Source organism: Atta cephalotes, assembly GCF_000143395.1.
Source record: "Atta cephalotes unplaced genomic scaffold scaffold00075, whole genome shotgun sequence".
Lineage (NCBI taxonomy): Eukaryota > Metazoa > Arthropoda > Insecta > Hymenoptera > Formicidae > Atta > Atta cephalotes.
In genome coordinates, this window is record NW_012130139.1 from 639048 (window position 1) to 650558 (window position 11511).

An 11511-nucleotide genomic window follows, 5' to 3' on the forward strand; every position below is an offset into this window, starting at 1 on the left:
GTTGTTATTGGTTAAAAATTTTACATGGGATGCACTTACGAAACAAAATACATTTTGTCGCATCTCATTGAAGTTCAATCGAACGAACAATGAGCAGCAAAGAATTCGAAGCTAAGAAAATCTGTAATATTTGTAAGTAATAAAAAATGAAAACATTGAGTACATTTACAATGAATACATACAATAAGTACATTTTTATTAAATTTTGAAGTAATAAGAATATTCTAAATTCTAGATAATTACCTGAAATGGTTGTCCAAATTGTAACAGTTGCCATGTAGACTGTGGTCAGTCTCGCTACAAACGCTTTGAAGCGTTTGATGACCAATTAGAAGAAAGAATTTTACGAACTGACCAATTAAAAAAATGCTTCAAAGCGTTTGCAACATCGCGTTAACTGTACCCATAATCACAAGTATTCATCTTTTTCCATATTAATTTCCATATTAATTTTCGAGCTAAACAAACACATATTTGAGGTTAAACTTTAATACATATGCTATTGCCGATATTCCTTTTCAGGTGCAGCAAATACAGTGGAAGCAATGAAAAATTTGCGTCACCTGACATATTTGCATGCATGAAAAAGCAGTTTTAAGAACCAACCAATTACAGTCGAGCATTCCCCTGTTCGATTCTCCGCACAATAAAAGGAACAGGTAACAGAAAACAGAGAATAAGAATTTCAACTTATCAGAAATCATGTATTGTAAAATACACAGTTTCTGATAAGTTGAAAGTCCTATTCTCTGTTCCCTGTTCCTTTAAAACTACATTTGCTAATATTCAATTCAAAACAGGTCACCTGATCAAAATTGACGAATATTAAGCATCAATTTTGATAACGTGACTTGTTTTGAAACGCTGAAAATGAGCATCGAGCGTTAGCATGAAAAAGTAGCCTTATTGTGCGAAGCCCCTTACAGGGAAATACTCGACTGTAGTTGGTTAGTTCTTACATTCTGATCCGATTTAAGCCTTCGGTGGAAACTAGGCCATTGATCATTTTTTCACTTTAACCTGTTCGCGTTCTTTCAATACTGCAATTGCTGCAAATGTGCAAATCCGATAGAACAAAATAAAGGACATAAAGTTCGAAACGAAGCAAAACAAAGCAAACATCTTTTATCACTAGAACGAAAACTTACCCAAAGATTATTCCGATAAATTCGATTTTGCTTCTATCTATTGTCTAGGATTAATTACGAATAGGAGAAAACAAAAACAGACTCTTAATATAATACAAGGTATTGCAAAATAAAGGAACTATAAATAGTATAATTCATAACACATTTTGTTCGTTGAAGTATAACCGTATTTTTTTTTAAATTGTCTTGAAGCCAAATTGAGAATTGATACTCTCATACTTTTAAAGAAAACTTTTATACTAATTGACTCCATGCATTTATCTTTTAGAAACAAGGCATGTTTCGGATACCAAAGTCTACAATGCCTGTACCAACTGCAACAATAATTACAAAACGTTCCAAACAGGCTCAAAGTTGTCTCTATGCATCCTATGAATGTACACAATCTAGTTTGGAAGGATATTCATATTGCGCCAAGCATATTCTCGAAGATTCCAATGCACCTTACAAACAATGTGCATTTGTATACAATACTAATGGAAGAAAGTGTCAGAATCCAGCCCCAAAATTGGATAGAAGAGATGTCTCGTAAATAATAATAATTTTCTCTTTCTTATTGTTGTATTTCATAAATTTATGAAACCATTCTTTTTAGAGAAATTAATAACTATATATCTATCTCTTGTAGATACTGTGGTGAACATTCTAGAAAAGCACAAATTGCCCGGATCAAATCAACATCACGGCGTTCTTTGCCAGAAACACCTGAGATGTTGCTGCTTAATTTAAGCCATTATATCAAGCCAGTTGATTCTGCTGCTGAAGACACAGAAGAGGAGAAACGAAAAGTGAAAGCTTTAGATCCTTTCAGTAAGCATTCTAATATAATTGTAATATCAAATTCTTATATAATTTTATTTGCAATGTTTAATTACCTTGATTTTAATTAATTAATTATTATTATAATTAATATTATTAATTATTTAATTAATATTATAATTAATATTATAATTAATATTATTTAAAATATCTTGTTGTTAAGAAGATATTTCTATTGTATATTTAACATTAAATTTAGAATTTGTAAATTTTTGCTTGTTCATTTGTAAATTTGCATATCGATAAAAGTTTTTGCAAATTAGAATATCAAGTTATTATTTTCAGCCGAAGTTGATGCTTATAGAGTAAATGCAAGTGGAAGTGACATCTTAGATTACGCTAGTTCGTCAGAAAGTGACGTTGAACCTACAGTCGTCACTGACACCTTGAGAGGAGTTCATCTCGATGATAGTGATAATGAAAGTTTACACAGTCCACAAGAGGATCCCCTGAAGTAAGTGTGCTCTATAACTCCACTGTGTGTGTGTGTGTGTGTGTGTGTGTGTGTGTGTGTGTGTGTGTGTGTGTGTGTGTGTTTTAGTGTGCGTATGTATATGTTAATTATTTTGAGAATTACGCTATACATAATGTCTGTATCAGTCTAGAGATTGAAATTGAGTTGGACTGAATAAAACTTAATCAATAAAGGCCAGTTGTTCTATCTTTCGAAACTATGTGATAATTTATCTAATGAATAAATAAAAGAATAAAAGAATAAGAGTAAGAAAGTAAGAGAGTGAGCTGAAGTTTATCAAAAGATGGAACAACTCAGCCTTAAAAGAAGAAAACTAAGTTTAATGAACTTTGCATTGATCAATCAAATTCCAATCCAATTTCAATCTCAATTTCAATCTCTAATATGATACAGCTTTAGAATAATCCGCTAGCATGCTTCAGCTTGTGCAACTTTATATTTTAAAAAATATTATTCATCTTTTTTTTTATTACTCACATCTAATATTAGAACTTATAGTATAGAATAAGTAAATTTGAACAGTTAGTGTGATTTTAAATTAAATATTTCTCAAACAAATGTAAAAGTGTTAATAAAATATTTTCTCCTTTTTTTAAATTTTAAAAAATTGTATAATGTTGGAGAGGAGAGAGAATATTTTGCATTTCTAATCTTGAATTTTCTTGTAGTTGCTTTGTGCGCAAGAATAAGATACTACTTACTCCCTAAATTATTAGTATTAATTTTTTAAGGCACGCCGGTATCTTTACCGCAGAAGAGGTAATTTATATCGCGAGAGAAAAACTAATTAGACTTCAGTCTCTTTATATCGATCAATTCAGAAGACTTCAATACATACTAAAGGAGAAAAGACGAAAATATTTACTTGCTCTGAAGAAAGAAAAAGAAACATTATGTAAGTATATTTTAGATAATTTCAACATTTTGTTATCTTTTCTAATAAATTATATGCAATATATAGGTAGTATATACAGTCAAAAAAGAGAAACTGCAAAAGAGAAAAAGCTTTATGAGAAACTAAAAGCTTTAAATCGTTATCATAGACGGAGTGGTGTTGAAGCGATACTTTACAGGAAGTCATTAGAACGTCGTGCACAGGTAATATCACAAATATTATTTATCTTCTTTTTTTTATGTTAGATCTCTGGCATGTGTTATATCTCTCTCATGTGCTTGTGGTGCCCATGTTGATTATTTAATTGCCATGAGCATATGGGACCTACAGTTTTAATGTCGATTCCGAACGGTGGATTTTTCGAGAAGTATTTTTGTGGGATATTCTCGGGAGGTTGCCGGCCTTTTCCGAGAGGAGACACAAGCATAAATATTTCCTATTGGGATCAAACGCGGGATTTCTGGCATAATAGATCAGTGCTTTATTTGCCATTTCACGTTCGCATTCGAATATTATTTATATCATTGACATTCAAATAAATGTGCATCACTTACATCATTGTGTGTATGATAAAAATTATGCTTCAGGTAACCGAGCCTATTCAAAAACCACCCAATATATCAAAATGCGTATTTACCGAAGGTGGTGTAAAATGTGGTGAAAGAACGCTTCCGTCGGCTAAGCATTGTCGTAAACATATATTAAAGGTACACATTTATATTACTTTCTATGAAAAAAAGATGTATAATTACATATCTTGATCTGTTTCATTGTTTGATATTATTCACAGGACCAACATCAAGTTTTATTCAAAGCATGCGGAGCTGTACGAGCGGACATCGAATGTCACGAACCAGTGCCGGTGATCTTCGATTCCAATTGTGTATTTCACATGAACTTGCCGCCGCCGTGTAAACTGGAACCTATGAAGGTATGATAGAACTCTACAATAATTATCTGAAGTTGATTATGAATATTCTGTAATCTATATTCGTCTCTGCAGTTCGAGGAGGAAAAACCCGTAAAGCAAGAAGCATCGATGATCGATAATCAATCGATGGAAATTGATGTGGTGGGCGAAGCACAAGAAATCGATCCCGATGACGATATGGCGGGATTGATGAGAGAAATGAATGATTCTATTAATTTAAAACCTTCGTTTGCAAATGAAAGCTTGAATAGTGAGACTAGTACGGATACAGCATTCAGTTTGTCAGCGCAGATGAGCGATCGGGATGATTTTGTCACTGTATAATAAAATATTCTTATATGATTTTCAAAGTGAAGTTACTTTTGCTGTTATACTATCGCTGCGCTTAATGAAAATGTCACTCTGGTATTTTAAAAAGAATTGCTATTATTAATCTGGCTACTCAGTATTTGATTACATACGCACATACAGCGAATTTATCTCCTTCACATATAATAAAAATACTTAAACTAAATTGTTAATATATTTGTACATAATCGGAGAAATAGACTAGATATGAGAAATTGTACAGTTACAAAATAGTGTTATTAATTTTTTTTCCCTGGGAAAACTAGAACAACACTGAAAGCAATTGAATGGTAAATAAATCGATTTACATATTTTCAATGTTAATAAAATAATTTAATTCTTTTAACATTATGATGTACATTATTATGACAACAAAAAATATGTAATTCAAACATTAAATTATTTATTAACATTAAAAATATGTAAACCGATATGCAGATTCAACTGTTGCGAAGCGAATTGGTTGTATTCTTTTAGAATATTTTAGATCGATCAATAGCAGCGAGCGCTCACGGATCCAAGAGGACTTTAATATACAGAATTCTAGTTCGCGATTTTTCAGACCAGATTGCGCTGAAAATCGTTGGTTTTTCATATGTTTGATTTAAAAAAGGAAATCATCAAAATCCGTTTAAATCCGTTATTGAAATTATCAAAAAAAATGTCAATAATTGTCGAGTTTCAGTGCTTTTCGACGTGGCGGCGTCTCAGATTTTAGACTGTAAACCACTCGATAAAATTCGCCGTTTCGAGTACCAGTCAAAAGAACGAGCTATAGCTATGATGGTCAGGTGAGCGAGAGAATAATAATAGATATATAAAAAATTAAATTGCTCCTGTCATAAGCATTATTTCATAATGAATAATAATAATAATATATTATTATATAAATATATATTATTATTTATTATGAGATAATGATTATGATGCGAACAGGAGAAATTTAATTTTTTAGCAACTCAAGAAGCATTGGAACGCAGACAGTTAATATTGATACTATAAATGCGGAAATTTTCAAGTTACAACAACAGTTAGAAATAATAAAATCTGAAATACATGCCATAAAAGAAGACTTCGATACTTATTACTTGAAACTGGAATTTATGAAGGTATGGTAGAATTCTTCAGTAATTATCTAAAGCTGGTTATGAATATTCTGTAATTGTAATCTATATTCGTCTCTACAGCTCGAAGAGGAAAAATCCATAAAGCAAGAAGGATTGATGATCGATAGATAGTCAATCAATGGAAATTAATGTGGTAGATGAAGCACAAAAAATCAATCTCGATGATATGGCAGGACTAATGAGGAAAATGAATGATTCTGCTAATTTAAAACCTTCATTTGCAAATGAGAGCTTGAATAGTGAGACTTGAATAGTACGGCGTTCAGTTTATCAGCGCAGATGAACAATCAGGATGATTTTGTCACTGTATAACAAAATATTTTTATATGATTTTCAAAGTGGAGTTATTTTTGTTGTTATAAAATCTTGTTATTAATTACTTTAATATTATTTTTTTTATATAATAGATATTAAATTGTATTATTTCAGTACTCTTTTCATACTACACTAAAGATGTATCTTCAAGGAATTTGAGAAACAAGAATTTTTATAATTTTATTATTAATATTTATTTAAATTAAGCAATGTATTTTCTATTTTCTATTGGTGGGTTGTTTTCTTAATCATTTTCGCCATTTAATATTTCAGTATTCGAGTATTTAAAATACTTAATCAGATATTTTATTATCTTAGATATCATCCGAGTAAATGTTATATTCGAATACCAAATAAGTAAAATAGGTAAAATTTTTTTTAATTAAAGAAGAGTGCGGTTTATTTTATTTGTATCTCAGTAGCATAGTTTTGAAATCTCAGTTGTGCACAAACAAAATTGATTATACACAAAAATATGTAACGCTCTTTTACATTTTCTATAAAAATAACCAAAATTGCACGCATGCCTTATTGGTTATAAAAATATATATATTAATACTTATGTATAATTAAAAAAGAAACTTATAATATATGGATGGAATTAAATTTTTGACAGAATAGCAATAATTTTGAAAAGTCAATGTATTATAGCAACGTATAATACAATTTCTTATACAGCTATAATTTTTTCGTTACATTTAAATGCATTTCAATATGCACATCATAACGATCATGAAGTAAAAGTGACAACGTGAAAATATCTTAAAGTTCTTAGCATTTCAATACAGTATATATAAAATCCTAAAATTATTACTATCATTATCGTTACAATCATTAATATTATCGTTATTATTAATATTTGGCGAAAATAAACACTTGTGTATTATAAACATAAATACAAGTTTCAAATATTGTCATGTATGATACTTCTCCTAAGCCGTGTTGATTCGTGAGAATCAAATCTTTTTTGAGACCGTGCAGCACTTTTTTCTTTCTTGTAAAAAAAATATAACAAGCAATTAAAAAAATAACTGACATTCTTATCTCTAAAAATCTAGTAATAAATCTATTTAAATTGCAAGAACATGATAATATTCAAAGTCTCGTAATAATGTAGTTGTGTATCTATAATGAAATATACATTGATTCGTAAGTAACTCGGTTATGCAAAATTATCACAAATTTGCTGCAAACTAACAATATTTAAATATACTCTTTTGTACCGTTCTTCTACCCAGATAATAATAATCGGAAATATCATACTAAACGCCCCATATGCAATCTACACAGAGCTTGTACAAAGTTAATGTTTTTTTTTCGTAAAACAATACTATACATGACTCTCCCTCAATATCATACATTTAAGTAATGAATGTAAATTACTGACAATAATTAATGTTGTTGACGTGTGATTAACTTCTTAAAGAAAAAAATTTGTTACTTGTTTCAAAATCGTTCAGTCTCTTGATAACTATTTACATAGCTACTAGACAATTAAAAATTTATCTTATTATGATGGAAAAATTAATTTTGCTTACCCGATAAAAGTATCTCCAAGCTGATCTCGGAAAAGGTATAGAAATATCTTTAATACAAGTTGGTTCGAAAATAATTAACACAGTTTGTAATTCGACTGCTTGACAATTCGATTACTGGTACTCTGTCTAACAGAAATCCTATTCTTTCGGAATTCAACACTTTCATTTTTCTAAAACACTTTCTTTTTTATCGGCAATCCGAGTTCAGATATTGTCGCTTTATCTAAACTGCGATCTAATTTGTGTAGCCTTCCCATTACGTTCTTTTTTTCGAAATACAAGAAATAATTTCAAAAAGGAAGAGAGAAAGAAAGAGAGAACAATTTACTTTCATTGTAACGTTAAACGCTGAAAGATTGCTAATGAGATTAAATTACAAAGAGATACGATAGTTTGAACGTAACAGGAAGATATTTCATTTATAACATTAATACGAGAGCAATTACTTATTAATCTAGTTGTCAAAAATATGTTTAAGATCGTGCTCGTAGGCGGCGATAAGTAACATAATTCCAAGGCCTGTCGATAAGCCTAAAGTTTGCCAAATGCATTGTAATCGCGAACCACTTTCCGCGGAATGACTCGACGACAATTCTGGTACCTAAGAAAAAAGAAGTAATTCAAGAAGCATTTCATTCTTAAATTATCGTAAATCTTTCGTAGAACAAAGTATACTCACCATATCTACTAATGCTATATATATAAATATTCCAGCGGCAACCGCAAATATCCAACTGGTAGCGTCGGGAGTACTTCCTAACAATATTCCGCCTATCATACCTAACAGACAAAGCACTGAAGACAATAAATTGTAAAAAACAGCCTGTTTGGTACTCATGCCCGCTTTCAGAAGTACTGCAAAGTCACCTGTACAAGAATATTCACATTATTGTATTACTAATAGCGAATTCTAATGGACGCACTTAGTGTGCACTGACGCACATTATCGCCGTCGTACACAAATTATCATAAAAATGATTATTATAAACATCGAAATCCATTAAACCTTAAATAATGAAATACTCAATTCACTTTATTATGCTGTTAGGTAAAATATGTATTTTATAATTCGAAATATTTTCCTTTTACACTCAAATTAAATTAGTGTACAATGACTTTAATATACACCCCTACGCACTAGTGCGATCCAATCAACTTCGCCGTTGTTATAAATACATATATATTTATAGATACATCATCAGGAATCAGGGACACAATACCGAGTTCATGAGGTAATTCATGACAGAGAACAGCAATAGCCGTGGAGAATCCACCTGCGATGTTTGCTGAAAAAGCTGCCCCGATAGCCATGCCATCCGTAAAATTGTGCAGACCATCCCCCATTACAACCATCCAAGCCACGTTGGACATTGATTCGGGAGCCGAGTGTACGTGGCCTAGAATCGAAATGAATGTTATCAGATATGCACACATTGCGTAAGAGATTATAGTATTTATATTTTATTACAAAATGTTGAAAACGCACCATGGGAATGACTATGGCCGTGATGTTTGGTCTCGTGTTCACGTAGAATGACGGTATAGCTCTCCGATTCATTTAATGATACGTCAGCACCATCGGCATTTTTCTTAGCATTTACAATCGGATCATCCATTCTCCAATCATCCTTTGGTTTTTTCTCTATGTCATCAGTCATGATTTTCGTTACAGAATTACAATTGGATGTCAATGGTTTTTCCTCCTCGATGATAGGTGGTCTCTCATGATGATTCATTCGACGATTGTGATGATTATCTGCATATTTCATTGATTATTTTTCATACCTTTCAATATGCCTTTGAAGTAAATATATTAACTTGACAAGCTGCTCTATTTTGATCGAAACGTGACAACCCAGATAACCGCAAAATTTAATATACATTAAATTTAATACAAAAAACATCTGTCACCTTGAGTTTCACTAGCAATCTCGCCATAACAATATGGGTACGAAGAGTATTTGTGTTTACATAGCTTTTCACCGACAACATTGCTGTTTGGCCCATCGCTCTCCCTCATTACTCTCACGCGCGTAGGTAACTATAATATTATTTCACCGATTGATATAATACAAGAAATTACGTTTACGAAGATAAAGATTCTTCTTTTATTCACCTTTTTCTTATGCTGCCAATGCTTTCGCCATTCGGATATCATATTTAACGCCTTCTCAGTGAAAAAGAATGTCACGAAACCCATCATAGCGATTAATCCTTTCCACATATTCATACTATGTAGATTCACATGATCGATTAATAACGCGTTACTCTCGTCGTGATGATGTTCGTGTTCATGATGTTTATCGTTTTCATGGTGATGAAGTGGCATCATCGCCTACAAACATTAGAAAGATACTGTAATATTAAAATAAATCATTTTATTACGGACGTATAACATCTTATAAATAAAAGAAACTTGCGTGTGGTAATAGATGGATAAAGGCATCACCGGTTAAAGTACCTACGGCCAGGGCAACTAGAAATTGTAGCACGTGATGGTAATAATTCTTTCCCATGATCGGAATTACTACTACACCGAGCAATCCGCTAAGACTAATTACGAAAATACTAACTGTTGAATATACCCAGACTGGAATAAATAAAAATGACCATTTTTTTATTGCCTTTCTTCAGAAAGAACTGACTTATCTTTAAGACTAGATTGATCATTGCATTTTGTTCGTTCACATTCACATAATACCTTTTACAGTATTACGCGCCGAATCCTCCGCTGTATAAAATTTATCGATTGGCATGACAGGCTTGTAGTTCTCGGGTACTCGTATACAGCCGTTTCTCTCCGAACTGGATTCGGCCGCTAATTGATACACAAGAACCGGACACACCCGTTCGAAAAGCCAGCTAGGCAATGTCGTCGCGTTATTATTGAAAACGTAGTGTGAATCTTGGGCAACAGTACTTAGCAACTCTTGACTATTTAAGCACTGAAATAAAAGTAAATGCACTGAATCAACGCATTATATATAATTATAATTACTACAAAACAAATTTCTCAAGAATTAAGTTATTTTGATAAATAGCGCATGTCTTACTCTTTCCTTGTTATTGTTACTATCTGCATCGTGTAGGCCTTTACTTGGAAAATTCTTATTATTATCTGTAACATATGAAGATGATTTTCTTGATAAGTTTGCTATAATCTTTTAATGTGTTTACTACTAATTTTATACATACTTCTATCAGTGGTATCACTGTCCACCTCTAACGTATCAAATAATCTTAGTAGACCCAATTTCCGGACAAGTTTTTCAAAACCTTCCATAGTTATACTCGTTCCATCTCCATAGGCCTCAAAGATCTTCTGCATGAAATACCTCTCATTCACATCTCTTTTTAATCTAGATTTATTAACGGTATATAAATCTTCGCTATATCGTGCAGACTTTTGTTTGACACTTGTCACCAACTCTGTTTGAGCAAGACGCTCCAAAAGTTCCGTATCTCTTGAATTTATAGATACACTTGCGTTGTTAATTGACGATCGTATATCTTGCAGATTGCCGCCGCCTTTGAAGCTTTCCGTCATCTGCTTCTTAAGATGAATATCATATGATGCAGTTGATATCGCGTCAGTGGTTACCGAAACATTATTATTGCTATTACTGTCAATGTGTTGAATAGGATGAGATCTTACAGCGTCGTGTTTATTGCTAGTGAAGTTACTTGGATCATATCTCTGTTGATTCTTCAAGTATATATATGGTTGTCCTTGTGGATCCGAATGATTTTTGGTATTTGTTGAATTATTCGATGCCATCACCGACAAATTCGTATGCGCCGAACAGGGTACATGTGCAGTGCACAGTACACACACTACGCATACGGTAACGATATGATGCGACATGATGAGCCTCCTGAAAGCAGAGCATATACACATATATAAATATTGTGTGT

At 31.9% G+C, this 11511-nt stretch overlaps 2 protein-coding genes across 2 annotated transcripts; one reads left to right on the forward strand and one right to left on the reverse strand.

Moving 5' to 3' along the window:
- The first annotated feature begins 1425 nt into the window (after positions 1–1425).
- On the forward strand, positions 1426–4592 carry LOC105624259 (KAT8 regulatory NSL complex subunit 2). Its single transcript, XM_012205618.1, has 8 exons — positions 1426–1676; positions 1777–1958; positions 2253–2421; positions 3174–3337; positions 3404–3540; positions 3925–4044; positions 4128–4268; positions 4341–4592. Exons 1-8 carry the CDS (start codon positions 1426–1428, stop codon positions 4590–4592), a joined length of 1416 nt encoding a protein of 471 aa, XP_012061008.1.
- A 3458-nt stretch (positions 4593–8050) lies between these two features.
- On the reverse strand, positions 8051–11461 carry LOC105624260 (zinc transporter foi-like). The gene is made up of 10 exons (XM_012205619.1): positions 10792–11461; positions 10650–10714; positions 10298–10541; positions 10017–10186; positions 9713–9931; positions 9508–9637; positions 9083–9352; positions 8817–8993; positions 8276–8463; positions 8051–8197 (listed from the first exon to the last, which is right to left on the reverse strand). The coding sequence occupies exons 1-10, from the start codon at positions 11459–11461 to the stop codon at positions 8051–8053; spliced, it is 2280 nt and encodes a 759-aa protein (XP_012061009.1).
- Positions 11462–11511: the final 50 nt, after the last annotated feature.